Below are 17,500 nucleotides of genomic sequence, written 5' to 3' on the forward strand. Positions count from 1 at the left end.
GTGTAATTCCTGCGTAGTGTAATGTGGTGTAATACCTGCGTAGTGTAATGTGGTGTAATACCTGCGTAGTGTAATGTGGTGTAATTCCTGCGTAGTGTAATGTGGTGTAATTCCTGCGTAGTGTAATGTGGTGTAATACCTGCGTAGTGTAATGTGGTGTAATATCTGCGTAGTGTAATGTGGTGTAATTCCTGCGTAGTGTAAGGTGGTGTAAATCCTGCGTAGTGTAAGGTGGTGTAATTCCTGCGTAGTGTAAGGTGGTGTAAATCCTGCGTAGTGTAAGGTGGTGTAATTCCTGCGTAGTGTAAGGTGGTGTAATACCTGCGTAGTGTAATGTGGTGTAATTCCTGCGTAGTGTAATGTGGTGTAATATCTGCATAGTGTAAGATGGTGTAATTCCTGTGTAGTATAAGGTGGTGTAATAACTGCGTAGTGTAATGTGGTGTAATACCTGCGTAGTGTAATGTGGTGTAATATCTGCGTAGTGTAAGATGGTGTAATTCCTGTGTAGTATAAGGTGGTGTAATAACTGCGTAGTGTAATGTGGTGTAATTCCTGCGTAGTGTAATGTGGTGTAATATCTGCGTAGTGTAAGATGGTGTAATTCCTGTGTAGTATAAGGTGGTGTAATAACTGCGTAGTGTAATGTGGTGTAATTCCTGCGTAGTGTAATGTGGTGTAATATCTGCGTAGTGTAAGATGGTGTAATTCCTGTGTAGTATAAGGTGGTGTAATAACTGCGTAGTGTAATGTGGTGTAATACCTGCGTAGTGTAATATGTTGTATTCTAATAACAGTGTAAAAACTTTTGTTTGTAGCTGCTTCATCCACACTAGTTGGCCACAATTGTCCTTTTGTTTGTATGTGGGTGTGTGTGTGTGTTTGTGTTTGAATTATGTCTGTGTCTCCCTGGCCATCATATAGACTGCACACATGCGTGCACATACACACACACACACACACACACACACACACACACACACACACACACACACACACAATGAACGCATGCTCACCAGAACATGAGGTTATAGGGTTATAGATGTATGACAAGACCTATGCCTATTAAAATGATTAATTATTAAAACTATTGTTAAAAAATATGATTATATAATGAGTATTCCCTCAGCTGAATGCTACATTTACATGCAGAGATGTGATTTTTACTCCACCTTTCATTAATTTCTATGGAGACGTGTGGCTGCTGTGTGTGGAGGATTCTGGGAGCACTCATGCTGCACAGAGAGCGGTGACTCAACTTTATGCAAATGAAAAGTGAATTTTACTGGATTGCAGCCAATCAGATCTGTGCGTGGCATTTAGTCATGTCATGCCACAAGTTGAAATCAGTGTTGTGACAAGATGGAGGAATGGACCATGGTACCATAGGGGTTTACTGGATTTCTCACCACTACTCTGTAAGAATACAGGCACATTTAAAATATGAAATGAAACTTAGAAGAAGGTTTCTGAAAAAGTTTAACTTAGCTGCAGAGTAAATATACCATAATCCTGAACTCTAATCTCTAACCCTAACATGAATTTTAACCACTAACCTTAGCAAACAAACCTTATGTTGTTGATGTGAATGATGGCTGCAACAAAATTTGTGTGTGCGCGCGCACCCGTGTGTGTCTGTGTGTATGTGTGTGTGAGTTTTCTTTGGGCACATGCTCTTTTTGTGTGCTTTGTTTGTCCGTGTCATCGGCTCATTGCACTCTGCTGAATGGTAGAATATTAAAAATGCTCTTGGGAAATATATAATTTAAATAATATATTATTTAAATGTTTCATATGCTGTTGGTGGCCATAGAGGAGACCTTGAACCATAAATAAAGAATGCAGCTTGGTGGGCTAAAAAGTTGTTGTAGTGTGTCAACAGTGGCCTCTGCTCATGGGTTGCTCTGTAAAACACACCCCCTGTTTGGCCCCACCCCCTGTATGACCACACCTCCTGTGTGACCACGCCCCCACCTGTCCACAGTGCAATATACCTTGCTGTTGAACTTTCCTTTCTTCGCTGATCATCATAACCCTTTGCTCTGCAGGACCCCCGCAGTAAGCACAAGTTCAAGGTGCACACATACTCCAGCCCGACGTTCTGTGATCACTGTGGTTCCCTGCTGTATGGCCTCATCCACCAGGGCATGCGCTGCGACCGTGAGTAACACACCGAGTAACACACTCTCCCCAGCACCACACACTCACCAAGACACATGCATGCAGGGTGTTTGGAGAGAGGGAGTGGGGTGGGGTGGGGTGGGGGGTGGAGAGAGGGCATGGTGTTTGTGTGTGTGTGTGTGTGTGTGTGTGTGTATGTGTGTGTGTGTGTGTGTGTGTGTGTGTGTATGTGTGTGTGTGTGTGTGTGTGTGTGTGTGTGTGTGTGTGTGTGTGTGTGTGGTGTGTATGTGTGTGTGTGTGTGTGTGTGTTGGGGGGGCAGGGTGTTCCTTAAACAAACAAGTATGTAGTGTCGTAGTCGTTGTTCCTCCTAAATGAGCCCAGAAGAGTTACATGAGTTACATAATGATAATAGGTTACATGAGTTACATAATGACATATGCATTACACAGGTTTAAAAGTGATATAAAATGTTACGTTTTACATAATGACTTACATCAGTTCCATAATGATTTACATGGGTTACATACTAACATAGTGGACTACATGAGTTACATACTAACATAGTGGACTACATGATTTACATACTAACATAGTGGGCTACATGATTTACATACAAACATAGTGGGCTACATGAGTTACTTACCAACATAGCTACAAGACATAGCTACAAGAGTGTTACATAATGACAGACAGAGGCGGTCTTTGCATAGAGGCGTGGCTAGGCAACTGCCTTGGGCCCCTCCCACTGCAGCCCACTGTAGGGGCCCCCTGACTAGCTAAATTATTTCTCGCATAATAATGTTGATGGGCCCCCTAGCTAAATTCGCCTTGAGCCCCCAAATTGCTAAGTCCGTCACTGATGACAGACGTTGGGTGTGGATGTTATCAATGCATTAGCAGGAGGGAACTTTGAATATCAGACTCCATATATCACCATGATGTCAGCATGAACAGATTTTCCATCTCACCTTCACCAACCACTTATCAAATGTCCAGTACATAAAACATTCACCACACGTCGCTCATCCATCACCGTGGAGCCGTGTCTCTGCAGAGCAGGGCCCACGTAACCCACTACACCTAATGCACCAACCACTTCCAGCTCAGGCAGACAGGTGGACAGGTAGACACAGAGACGACTGGGCTGACACACAGGTGGACAGACAGACAGGTGGAGCAGAAGGTTGATATTTCAGGCATTTTAAGTTTCTGACACAAGGTGTGAAAGGGCTATAATTACACCTGGTTAGTTGCTCCATACATGTTTCTGTCTTTGTGTGTGTGTGTGTGTGTGTGTGTGTGTACGTGCCCGTGTGTGCATGCATGTGTGTGTGTGTGTGTGTGTGTGTGTGTGTGTGTGTGTGTGTGTGTGTGTGTGTGTGTGTATGTGCCCGTGTGTGCATGCATGTGTGTGTGTGTGTGTGTGTGTGTGTGTGTGTGTGTGTGTGTGTGTGTGTGTGTGTGTGTGGGGGTGTGTGACCGTCCACACTGCTTACATTCTAGCTAGTGCTCTTCTTCCAGCACCTTTCTGCATGAACTGTGGAGGTGTGCTTCAGTGCCTCAGGATGCAGAGTGGGTGTATGAGTGTGTGTGTGTGTGTGTGTGTGTGTGTGTGTGTGTGTGTGTGTGCTTCACTGCTTCAGGAAGCACAGTGTGTTGTGTGTGTGTGTGAGACACAGAAAGGACAGTGTGTTCGATGTGTGTGGTTTGTTGTTATAGACTGACTCTGTACCATAGCTCTGATCATTAGTGTTTCAGTCACACTGTCATCCCAACCATCACAGCTTTCCACTGTGTGGGGGGAGGGGTTGTGTCGCACCACAGAACTCCCAGAGCAGCTGTATGTAACACTGCATTCTGAATACTCCCAGAGCAGCTGTAACACTACTCTCAACACTCACAAAGCAGCTGTAACACTGCACTCTTAACACTCACAGAACAGCTGTAACACTGCACTCTCAACACTCACAGAGCAGCTGTAACACTATACTCTCAACACACACAGAACAGCTGTAACACTGCACTCTGAACACTCACAGAGCAGCTGTAACACTGCACTCTCAATAGACACAGAGCAGCTGTAACACTGCACTCTGAACACTCACAGAGCAGCTGTAACACTGCACTCTGAACACTCACAGAGTGGCTGTAACACTGCACTCTGAACACTCACAGAGCGGCTGTAACACTGCACTTTCAACACTCACAGAGCAGCTGGAACACTGCACTCTGAACACTCACAGAGCGGCTGTAACACTGCACTTTCAACACTCACAGAGCAGCTGGAACACTGCACTCTGAACACTCACAGAGCGGCTGTAACACTGCACTCTGAACACTCACAGAGCGGCTGTAACACTGCACTTTCTTACTCCTTGTTAATGCCTGCAGGTATTTGTACTGTGAAATGGTAAAATTCTTCAGTCCTCTCTTCCCCCCTCTCTCTCTCTTCCTCTCTCTCCCTCTCTTCCTCTCTCTTTTTCTCCCTCTCTCTCTCTCTCTGCAGATTGTATGATGAACATACACAAGCGTTGCGTGGCTAATGTACCGAGTCTGTGTGGTACGGACCACACTGAGCGTAGGGGTCGGATCCAGATCACCGCCCAGATCAAGAACAACGTACTGACTGTTAGCAGTGAGTCACAGCCGCCTCCTCACACACACACACACACACACACACACACACACACACACACACACACACACACACACACACACACACACACACACACATACAACTTATACAAAGTAATCGGTCTACCCAGACAAGTAAATTTTTCTTAGGAACACATCAAGCTTAATTTTGCTTCTTTGTTTGTTTACATTCTAAGGAGGTGATGAGTGGTGGAGTGTTTGGGGTGATGAGTGGTGGAGTGTATGAGGTGATGAGTGGTGGAGTGTTTGGGGTGATGAGTGGTGGAGTGTTTGGGGTGATGAGTGGTGGAGTGTATGAGGTGATGAGTGGTGGAGTGTTTGGGGGTGATGAGTGGTGGAGTGTTTGGGGTGATGAGTGGTGGAGTGTATGAGGTGATGAGTGGTGGAGTGTTTGGGGGTGATGAGTGGTGGAGTGTATGAGGTGATGAGTGGTGGAGTGTTTGGGGGTAATGAGTGGTGGAGTGTTTGGGGGTGATGAGTGGTGGAATGTATGAGGTGATGAGTGGTGGAGTGTATGAGGTTAATGATTGGTGGAGTGTATGAGGTTAATGATTGGTGGAGTGTATGAGGTGATGAGTGGTGGAGTGTTTGGGGGTGATGAGTGGTGGAGTTTTTGGGGGTGATGAGTGGTGGCGTGTTTGGGGGTGATGAGTGGTGGAGTGTATGAGGTTAATGATTGGTGGAGTGTATGAGGTTAATGATTGGTGGAATGTTTGGGGTGATGAGTGGTGGAGAGTATGAGGTTAATGATTGGTGGAGTGTTTGGGTTTATGAGTGGTGGAGAGTATGAGGTTAATGATTGGTGGAGTGTATGAGGTGATGAGTGGTGGAGTGTTTGGGGGTGATGAGTGGTGGAGTGTTTGGGGGTGATGAGTGGTGGAGTGTATGAGGTTAATGATTGGTGGAGTGTATGAGGTTAATGATTGGTGGAGTGTTTGGGGTGATGAGTGGTGGAGAGTATGAGGTTAATGATTGGTGGAGTGTTTGGGGTGATGAGTGGTGGAGAGTATGAGGTTAATGATTGGTGGAGTGTTTGGGTTTATGAGTGGTGGAGAGTATGAGGTTAATGATTGGTGGAGTGTATGAGGTGATGAGTGGTGGAGTGTTTGGGGGTGATGAGTGGTGGAGTGTTTGGGGGTGATGAGTGGTGGAGTGTATGAGGTTAATGATTGGTGGAGTGTATGAGGTTAATGATTGGTGGAGTGTTTGGGGTGATGAGTGGTGGAGAGTATGAGGTTAATGATTGGTGGAGTGTTTGGGGTTATGAGTGGTGGAGAGTATGAGGTTAATGATTGGTGGAGTGTATGAGGTGATGAGTGGTGGAGTGTTTGGGGGTGATGAGTGGTGGAGTGTTTGGGGGTGATGAGTGGTGGAGTGTATGAGGTTAATGATTGGTGGAGTGTATGAGGTGATGAGTGGTGGAGTGTTTGGGGGTGATGAGTGGTGGAGTGTTTGGGGGTGATGAGTGGTGGAGTGTATGAGGTGATGAGTGGTGGAGTGTATGAGGTGATGAGTGGTGGAGTGTTTGGGGGTGATGAGTGGTGGAGTGTATGAGGTTAATGATTGGTGGAGTGTTTGGGGTGATGAGTGGTGGAGAGTATGAGGTTAATGATTGGTGGAATGTATGAGGTGATGAGTGGTGGAGTGTTTGGGGGTGATGAGTGGTGGAGAGTATGAGGTTAATGATTGGTGGAGTGTATGAGGTTAATGATTGGTGGAGTGTTTGGGGTGATGAGTGGTGGAGTGTTTGGGGATGATGAGTGGTGGAGTGTATGAGGTTAATGATTGGTGGAGTGTATGAGGTTAATGATTGGTGGAGTGTTTGGGGTGATGAGTGGTGGAGAGTATGAGGTTAATGATTGGTGGAGTGTTTGGGGTTATGAGTGGTGGAGAGTATGAGGTTAATGATTGGTGGAGTGTATGAGGTGATGAGTGGTGGAGTGTTTGGGGGTGATGAGTGGTGGAGTGTATGAGGTGATGAGTGGTGGAGTGTTTGGGGGTGATGAGTGGTGGAGTGTATGAGGTTAATGATTGGTGGAGTGTTTGGGGTGATGAGTGGTGGAGAGTATGAGGTTAATGATTGGTGGAATGTATGAGGTGATGAGTGGTGGAGTGTTTGGGGGTGATGAGTGGTGGAGAGTATGAGGTTAATGATTGGTGGAGTGTATGAGGTTAATGATTGGTGGAGTGTTTGGGGTGATGAGTGGTGGACAGTATGAGGTTAATGATTGGTGGAGTGTATGAGGTGATGATTGGTGGAGTGTATGAGGTGATGATTGGTGGAGTGTTTGGGGTGATGAGTGGTGGAGAGTATGAGGTTAATGATTGGTGGAGTGTATGAGGTTAATGATTGGTGGAGTGTTTGGGGTGATGAGTGGTGGACAGTATGAGGTTAATGATTGGTGGAGTGTATGAGGTGATGAGTGGGGTGTGCAGGTGTTTGGAGGACGGTCCTTTCACAACCCACTAGAATGGGCTCACACAGCGTTAAATTTGAGTCTAAATGAGGAACATGTGTGCTCTCTGCTAGTCACTACTGGATGGATGTACTCCTGTACGCACTGAGGCGTAGTCCTTCATGCATCATCAATCTACCATCACACACACCACTTTCACACCCTCTGGAATACAGCAGTGTATGTAGTCGTTTATAACTAATTTGACTCCTTGTATAAAAATCTAAACATGAACACTGAAATTGCAAAACATCTGGAGACAGGATATCCTAGTGTCCTCAATGCTACAGTGTTTCCTGGTGCCTGCTGCCCCCTAATGGTGAACCTGGAGCAGCACAGAATGGCAGAAATAGTGAGAAGTAAATCAGCGTGAAGGTTGGATTTATGTGCTCCTTTCATGCAGTCCTGCAGTTAAACCTCCTGTATAAACAATCAAACAATAACTGTGAGAAGCTTTAAAAACCTCCCTTGCCATATTTTCACCATATCTTTGACAGCTGTGAAATCTCTGAAACACAAAAATAAAGTTGTTTTGTGACATAGAGATGCCTGTAATGTTCAGTGTTGTTACAGCTAGGTAGCGCTGGGCTGTACTGCCCTGCTGTTGTCGTCATGAAGAGAACAGAGCAATGTGGGTCCAGTAGAGGGCAGTATTGTCTGCACTGAGCTGAGGTGTAATAATAATAATAATAATAATAATAATAATAATAATAATAATAATAATAATAATAATAAACTTTATTTGTATAGCACCTTTCATACATACATGCAACTCAAAGTGTAAAATAATAACGAGAATAAATTTCAAAAAGAAACATTAAAAGGAGGCAAAGATAAAAAGACAAGGAAAATATTAAGAAATTAAAGATTAAAAAAAGGAAACAACACAATAAAATAATGTAATAAAGTGAATACAAATTATAATGTAATAAAATAAATGTTAAAATAACATAAAATGTACCTAGCAGGCAGGCTGGGAACAAGCTCAACCCTGAGGGGAGAAAAGAGGATCATGGTCTACTTAGCAGGACCCATCAGCGAAGCTCAGATTGGCAAATAAAAATAAGATCCAATGTTCAGTCTTTACAAAGCCAGAAAAAGCCCTGAAATAATTGGTAGCTTCTTATGGATTTCACAGTGGCTGTAATAAATGATCTAATTATGGAAGGACGTACTGAACGAGTCATTGTCATGATGACATTCGTTTGGTCAACATATCTGGATTGAAGAGTTCTTATACTTCATACCTAATTCCTCATACCTACTATCTCATACTTCATACCTAATACCTCATACCTACTATCTCATACTTCATACCTAATAACTCATACCTACTATCTCATACTTCATACCTAATAACTCATACCTACTATCTCATACCTCACACCTAATACCTCATACATAATATGTCATACCTATATGACGTAATACTATTTCATAGCACTAATACATGACTGAATGTCCCAGTGTACACAGGCCTCCCTCACTTCTCTCACCTTTCAACACCCCCCTCCTTCACACACTCTCTCTTTCTCTCTTTTCCTCCCACTCCTTCTCTCCATTTCCCCCTCCGTTTAGCTATCACAGTGGCGGCTGGGCTGATGAATGTCTTTACACTGTGTGCATTGACAGTTTAGAGTATGTTGCCATTAGCAATTAAAATTTAGTATGTGTGTGCACATGTGTGTGTGTGTGTGTGTGTGTGTGTGTGTGTGGCTCTGTTCTTGTTGGTCTTAAATTACCTTCCTGCTACAGGCTGACCTATAAGGCCTCACTGTGGAGCATACACTGAATGGCCACCCCACATACACAGAAATTATACACTGCCTGCTGCTGCATATTTTGTACCACCTCTAGGGGACAGTGTGGTGCAGTTATTCACCACAATTCCCTGCCCACAGATTTTGAGTGCTGTGGTTGTAAAAATTATTGTGTGGTTAGAAGGCTGATGACTGGGTTAAAACCACTGCATTAAATATTTTGACATCCCATCCACCCAGAATCTGGCCAGTCTGCTGGTCTGAAGGTTCTGCAGGTCACCAAAATTTGCATGTCTCTATAGTCTGCATGTCTATAATCTGTGTTTCTATAATCTGTGCAAATCCATAATCTGCAGGTGTCTATAATCTGCAGGTGTCTATAATCTGCAGGTGTCTATAATCTGCAGGTCTCTATAATCTGCAGGTCTTCACTGTCCGCCACTGTCCTGTATCCTCTCCACCACCCCCTCGACACTCCTTCATCTGTCCGCTCTTCATCAGTCTGTTATGTGTAACAGTAATTAGCTGCTACACACACACACACACTCACACACACTCACTCATGTGCTGGTCTAATGAACAGACCAGCCTACCTTCGCTTGTTATGCAAATGTGGCTGACTGCTGAATTTCAAGGCTCTGTTGGTCTTCTGAGAATAACTGGTGAGCTAGTGAAGTGCTGGGGGTCAACCCTAATTAAGGGAATAATACCCAGCACCTTTCTGTTACTGGGCCCAGTACAGCGCTGCCCTGCTGGATGACAGAGGAGTAGTGGCCACTGCCTGCATGAGCACTGTTTCCATCAGCCTGTAGCATCCATGGTTGAAGCTGTTTAAAAGTAGCATTAAGATTAGGACACGTATCCAATTTTACAGCATCAGACGTAATCACCAGGAGACCCACATGGGTTTAGCTCAGAGAAGATCACCAGGAGACCCTGTACACACTGGTTTAGCTCAGAGAAGATAACCAGGATACTCTGTACACACTGGTTTAGCTCAGAGAAGATCACTAGGAGACTCTGTACACACGGGTTTAGCTCAGAGAAGATCACCAGGAGACCCTGTACACATGGGTTTAGCTCAGAGAAGATCACCAGGAGACCCTGTACACACTGGTTTAGCTCAGAGAAAATCACCAGGAGACTCTGTTTCACCCAACATTAGATGAGCAGCCACATATTTAGCATCTAATGTTTGTTTCTGTAGGTTTAAACTGGAGCTGTGATGTCAATGCAAGTCCAGGAATCACTCTGCCAATTAGGCTCATGCAAGCGGCATAAGATATGTGTAGATTCAGTAATGCCACTTATACATAAACAGCTGCTTAAAACAGCTGAATATTCGAAAGGTTAAATATGCTAATCGGATTGGAACTGTATTATCATCTGAATCATTTCCAACGGTATGATTCCGCCTTCAGATTTCAAGTCCACCTACAGACTGGGAGCTGTGGCATGGTCCGTGCTTATAGAGTGATACAGAGTGATATGTTTAGAGTAACATAACAGTTATACTCAAAGTGATACAGTGTGATAGATTGATAGGGTATCATTCTTACAGAGTGATGACAAAGTACCTGCTGAGAAAGAAACCATTTCCAGCTTTACCATGGCTGCAACTGTGTTTAGCTAAGCAACACACACATCATTTGTTTAGAGAAAAGTACGTCATAGATTGTCAGATACAATATTGTTGGGTCTCCAGGAGTTTACAGGTGTGTGATGGTTTCTGTGTGTGGTTTGTGTACTGGGTGATTGGTCACCCTGACTAGCAGCATTGCCAGCGCTAAAATAGACACCAAGTGTGCATTGCTGGCTTCATTGGGAACGTGGGACACAACTCCATTCTTCACTATTATTTCATGCTATTGGGGAGTTCCAACAGTAATTCAAAAACTTCCTAGATCTAATAAATCAGCACATTTTGACATTAACACCAGCTCATATACATTCATATAATATAACCAAGATTTCCTAATTAAGAAGAAGAGGTACATTTATTAATCCCCTTAGGGAAAATCTTCTTTGCATTTAACTCACCTGGAGTGAACACACACATACCTGGAGTGAACACACACATACCCGGAGTGAACACACACATACAGCCGTGGACAGCCACCTGCAGTTGCACCCGGGGGACAGTTGGGGTGTTGGGGGCCTTGCTTATGTACACTTCAGTTGTGGATACTGCTGGCCATGAGGCTTGAACCACCACCCTTACAGTATGGACCCATGTCCCCATGTCTCTAACCTTTAGGACACAGCTGTCTTACCTTTAACACCTTTTTGGCAGAAAAAAATGATCTCTCATTTGTGGCATCCTTTCATTACATTAATAGAAAGATTATGACCTGTCAAGAACTAGCACAGGCATGAGAACAGAAAGGTTGTGTAGAGTGTTTTAGGATGTTTTATAGGGGTGTGTAGGGTGTTGTAGAGAGTGTTTTACAGCGGTGTGTAGAGTGTTATAGAGTGTTTTATAGGGGTATGTAGGGTGTTGTATAGAATGTTTTACAGCGGTGTGTAGGGTGTTGTAGAGAGTGTTTTACAGCAGTGTGTAGGGTATTGTATAGAGTGTTTTACAGCGGTGTGTAGGGTGTTGTAGAGAGTGTTTTACAGCGGTGTGTAGGGTGTTGTATAGAGTATTTTATAGGAGTGTGTAGGGTGTTGTAGAGAGTGTTTTACAGCGGTGTGTAGGGTATTGTATAGAGTGTTTTACAGCGGTGTGTAGGGTGTTGTATAGAGTATTTTATAGGAGTGTGTAGGGTGTTGTAGAGAGTGTTTTACAGCAGTGTGTAGGGTATTGTATAGAGTGTTTTACAGCGGTGTGTAGGGTGTTGTAGAGAGTGTTTTACAGCGGTGTGTAGGGTGTTGTATAGAGTATTTTATAGGAGTGTGTAGGGTGTTGTAGAGAGTGTTTTACAGCGGTGTGTAGGGTATTGTATAGAGTGTTTTGCAGGGGTGTGTGTGGTTTTGTGTAGTTACACGTGCTGTTTTGGCTTGTTTAGTTAAAGAGGCGAAGAACCTGGTGCCCATGGACCCCAACGGCCTCTCCGACCCCTACGTGAAGCTGAAGCTCATCCCAGATCCAAAGAGTGAGAGCAAACAGAAGACCAAGACCATCAAGTGCTGCCTCAACCCCACGTGGAACGAGACGTTCACATTGTGAGACTCATCTTCCATCTCCAGGCCTCCCCTCCTCTCCTCTGCCAGGATTGCTGCATTTGTCTCACTAATGTGCCCTTAAAGTCTGTCTCACCCCTTCAGCTCTCTCACTCTCTCACCCCTCTCTCTCTCTATCTCTCTCTGTCTGCCTCTCTGTATCACACTCTCACCCCTCTCTGTCCACCTCCCACTCCCAAAAGGCAAGATGGCTTTTTTGACATGACTGTAAAAATTATCTTCATGTTACAATAATAATAAAAGTTCCATCAACAACAATAGTACTGAGTCTAAAAACAGAATGTTTCTCTCTCTTTGTGTCTCTCTTTTTATCTCTCTGACTCTTTCTGTCTCTCGTGAGTAGTAATCTGAAGGATTCGGACCGTGACCGGAGGTTGTCTGTGGAGATCTGGGACTGGGACCTCACCAGCAGGAATGACTTCATGGGCTCCTTGTCGTTTGGCATCTCTGAGCTACAGAAGCAGAGCGTGGATGGCTGGTGAGATGCACACACAACATCCACACACATACACACACATCATCCTGTCACACATCTACATGGTTTGCTCAGAAACACAAATATAGGCAGGGCCTCCTCTGTAACAAGCAGAAAAATGCAAAATGTTCAGGGAGCAGAGCACTTAGCTGTGTTTTCTCATGTGCGTTACTTCAGTGATTGTGTGTGAGTGTGTGTGTGTGTGTGTGTGTGTGTGTGTGTGTGTGTGTGTGTGTGTGTGTGTGTGTGTGTGTGTGTGTGTGTGTGTGTGTGTGTGTGTGTGTGTGTGTGTGTATGTGTGTGTATTCCTTAGTAAGAGCTCCAGAGCTCAGGCATCCTGTGCTTCCTCTGCATCTGAAGAAGTTCAAAAGCCTGGCCATGTCTCTCCTCTCCTCTCCTCCCCTCTCTTCTCCTCCCCTCCCCTCTCTTTTCCTCTCCTCTCCTCCCCTCCCATCTCCTCTCCTCTCCTTTGTCTGTACAGTTGTCAGCTGATTTAATGAAGGGGAAGTATTTGTTCACGTCGCAGTAATGGCGACTCAGACCCTGTCAACAGTGCCAGTTTCTTTTCTATCTGTAATTCATTTTCTAGTCTTTCACCTTCTCTGCCACTCACTAGTCCCCTTCACCTTGTCCCACTCTCTCTTTATTTCAGCCAAGCTGATTTTTCTGCTCATTGTAAACTATTTAGTGCGCTCTCTCTCTCTCTCTCTCTCTCTCTCCTTCTCTTTCTCTCTCTTTCTTTCTCCCCCACCATCTCTCTCTCTCTCTCTCTCTCTCTCTCTCTCTCTCTCTCTCTCTCTCTCTCTCTCTTTGTCTTTGTCTCCAAATGTTGTGTGTTGTCTGCAGAAAGACAAACATTCCCAGGATGGAGGGGTCGTGTGTGCCCTGCTATACACTATTTCAGTCAGGGACAGTCACATGACTGTCACATGATCAGAGCCACATTGTCCTGACACAGGTGCTGTGAGGAGGCTGGCTCTGTCCTGCTAGCCTGCCGCCATCCTCTCATTCCCTTACACTCGCCACCACATGTATAATGCATATGATGGATCACCAGAGTGAGGCTATGGCAAAGTGTAATATCTCATACAGGGGCCAGAGTACACTTCTCCAGAGTACACTTCTCCAGAGTACACTTCTCCAGAGTACACTTCTCCAGAGTACACTTCACCAGTGTATACTTCTCCAGAGTACACTTCTCCAGAGTACACTTCACCAGTGTATACTTCTCCAGTGTACTCTTCTCCAGTGTACATTTCTCCAGTGTACACTTCTCCAGTGTATACTTCACCAGTGTATACTTCTCCAGTGTATACTTCTCCAGTGTACTCTTCTCCAGAGTACACTTCTCCAGAGTACACTTCTCCAGTGTACACTTCTCCAGAGTACACCTCCCCAGAGTACACTTCCCCAGAGTACATTTCTCCAGCTGCTAATCATCTGAATGCCTGTAACACCTCAGTACTGGTTAAGATCTCCACCTTCACTTCCTTTATGTGAAGAGAGACCTGAGAAACAGAACAATGAGATCAATTGAAATGCAGTAAGCAGAAGGAATCCTAGTATGTTGTTTGCCAAGTGTGATTGGCCTTAAATGGGGATTAGCTTGAGCAAACACCTCATACCACCATCACACACACACAGCCACCTGCATTCACACTCACATATAGGGACTATGTATAGGCTAGCATATTTCTCTGAACAGAAACCAGAATGCACTGAAAAAAAGTCCGGCCCAACACACAAACCACACATATAACCCAACACACAGACCTCACACACAATCCAACACGGCTCAACACACAATGCAACACACAGACTTTTCAGACAACACTACACAGCCCAGCTGAAGGTGAAGTGTGTGTGTGTGTGCGAATGAGTGTGTGTGTGCGTGTGTGAGTGAGTGTGTGTGCATGTGAAGGAGTGTGTGAGTGAGTGTGAGTATGAGTGAGTGCATATGTGTGTGTAAGTGCATTGGTATGGTTATGGTGGGGTACAAATAGTTTTAGATTCTAGAGGTGCTGAGATGTTGATGAAAGGCAGGTTGGTGAGTGTGATACAGCTGGGTGTTATAGAGAGGCTCGCGCTCTGATCTCTGATCTGTCTCTAGGTTTAAACTCCTGAGTCAGGAGGAGGGTGAGTACTTCAACGTGCCTGTGCCACCAGAGGGAGAGGAGGCCAGTGAGGAGTTCAGGCAGAAGTTTGAGGTAAGAGCTCCACTTTCCTCCCCGTTTAATTAGGGGCCAGACACCCGTGTGTTAATGTACTGTTAGTATGTGTTAGTGTAGTGGTAGTGTGTGTTAGTGTGTGTTGGTGCTGAACTGTGTGTGAGGACCGGCTGAGTGAGGGGACCATTCTCTTTGTTCAAATCTTGGTACTGCAAAGCTTTAGAATGATATGAGTGGGGGTCACTGTGTTATAAATGTGCCAAGAATTTTATTTTTGTGTCTTTATTACTAATGTTCATCTGCCTCATTGTGCCCTGTGTTCTTTGTGGGGCTCAGCTTTTCAGGGTCTCAGTGGGATGTTTGTCCCATTTACTTAGTTCCTGATGTGTAAGTGGGCCCCACACCTCACTGCTCTACAGGGCAATTGGTTCAATTACAGATTTAAATATTTTTAGCCATGTTTTGTTTTAAATTTCTACAGATATGTGTTATTTTATGGCATATAAAGCCTTGCATGCTTGTCTTCTCAGTTCATTCACTGCCAAGTTAAAATGTTCAGAAGAACTCATTTTGATCCCTTAATATTTATAATTGTTTTAGTATTCAATATTGTTGGTATCTAAAGTAAAGTGTCTTGATCCCTGAATATCAGGACATTAGTCTTTTTCAGGTTCACTGCCAGGGCCCAGTTCTGGCAGTACTGCTCCAGCAGATCCAGTTTCTTCTGTGTACCTGTACTGTGGGGTTCTGCAGAACCAGGTCATATGTGCAGGGCAGGAATTGAATTTTTGAGTCATGCAGAGTAAGACCAGGAGCTGTAGATTCTTCTTGTATTTTTGCCAATTCATTAATATAGAATATTAAAAAGTATTGGGCTTAGACAGCAGCCTTGTCTCACTCCACGCTCCTGGGAGAGGACATTTGTTCATTTATGAACAAATCAATTTTTATTCTGTACCTATTTCCTGTGTACATTGATTTGATGAGATCATATGTTTTACCCCAAACACCACTTTCTATAATTTTGTAAAATAAACCTTGGTGCCAGACTGAATCAAATGCCTTTTAAAGTCTAAAGCATGCAAAGATTACAATTTAATTTTGGGCGGTTTGGGTGTGTAGGGTGTAAATGTGATCTGTGGTGCTGTAATTTGGAAGGAATCCAATTTGACTTCTACTTAGGACGTTGTGCTTAGTATGGATGTTCAGAAATGTAGAATTAAAAATGTTACCCATTAACTTCCCCAGATTACTGCTCACACAGATGCCTCTGTAATTGTTAGAATCTCTGGATTTAAAGGTTGGTGTTATTAGTCCTTGATTTCAAATTTCAGAGAAGAAACCTACACTTAAAACTAGGTTAAACAGTTTAATAACAGCAAAATAAAATTAGGGGCATGAGAATTTTATCATTTCATTCAGCACATCATCAGGACCGCATGCTTTCATTGATTTTAGTTTGTTCATTTTTTCCTTGAGTTCCCTATCAGTACTTGAGGAGTCTAACGGGTTCTGGTGATAGTTAATTACATTCAGATGTTGTTTATATGATTTTGTTGAGGATTTAATACTACTTTCTGAAAGAGGTATTGGAAATATGTTGTCCGGATATTCCCATTCAGTATTCTGCATTCTTTTTAAAGCTTGTTCCAGTTTTCCCCAAATTGGCTTGTTTTGGTTGAGTTGCTTGAGAGACTGCTGTGTCTTTTTGGTGTATGCTTATATGTTTGATTTGATCATTTCCTACATTCCTTCCATATTAAGTGATGGTCGTCATCAAATTAGTTGTCTTCTTTTTAAATTTGGATTTTGGTGTGACCTTAAATTTTAATTTAGCTTTTGCTGCTGTCATCTTAACGATCGTATTTTTACCACATTACCAGACTGACATATGCGGTATCCAGAAAGGTGTCTAAATGTGTTTGGATTGCTTTCTGGAACTCTTTCTGGAATTGTGCTGTGTTGGGCCCCTGTATGGTCTCCTGATGTTGTACAGCTTTCTGGGCAGTATGAGTTTGGTGTTAGTCTCTGCCCTTTTAATCAACACAGAGATTTGGCTGTGATCAGACATGTGTTAGTGGTTTTACGGTGAAAAAGAGATAACGAATCTAAAATATGTTATTACAATCTACTGTATTATTTTTAAGAGGTGAGCAAAATGTGTATCTTCCTCAGGAGTCCTCTCGTGTCCTACCGTCGATGTACAGACCCAGACTTTAACAGAGCTGTTCAGACAGAACAGGAGTTCGTTTCCATTTTGTTGACAGTTTTGTCATGCTTGTTTCTGTGGGGGCAAGAACTGGGTTCCATTGCAGGCATCTTATTGATGCTGTAACTACAAATGCTGGACACCCTCCTCTCTCCTCTCTCTCTGTGCTTGTGTAATACCACACAGTGATGGTCCACTTTCTCTCTGTCATCCACTACACCCTACTGGCATGTGATGATTACCATCAATACAAATCTGATGTGGTTCATATACAACAATGTTCAAAGTGTCATCATCACACACTCTTACTCTACCTACAGTGGTCGGTGTGTGTGCATGTGTGTAAGGGTGCATGCATGTGTATGTATGTGTGTTCACCTGTGTATGTGTGTATGTGTTCAGTTCTGAAGCCACACATGCAATGCATATTAATGAAACAGACTATGACTTCTTTATTCAGTTCTGTATCCT

The 17,500-nt window shown here is 43.8% G+C and overlaps 1 protein-coding gene across 1 annotated transcript in view; it reads left to right on the forward strand.

Moving 5' to 3' along the window:
• The window catches only part of prkcbb (protein kinase C, beta b), a 117,245-nt gene that overhangs the window by 60,555 nt on the left and 39,190 nt on the right, over positions 1 to 17,500 (forward strand). Inside the window, 5 exon segments of the mRNA XM_076995982.1 lie at positions 2,049 to 2,160; positions 4,630 to 4,758; positions 12,003 to 12,159; positions 12,521 to 12,655; positions 14,763 to 14,859. Coding sequence (XP_076852097.1) covers positions 2,049 to 2,160; positions 4,630 to 4,758; positions 12,003 to 12,159; positions 12,521 to 12,655; positions 14,763 to 14,859 — 630 coding nt within the window.

This window comes from Brachyhypopomus gauderio, chromosome 2 (genome assembly GCF_052324685.1).
Source record: "Brachyhypopomus gauderio isolate BG-103 chromosome 2, BGAUD_0.2, whole genome shotgun sequence".
In the NCBI taxonomy this organism is placed as follows: Eukaryota; Metazoa; Chordata; class Actinopteri; order Gymnotiformes; family Hypopomidae; genus Brachyhypopomus; species Brachyhypopomus gauderio.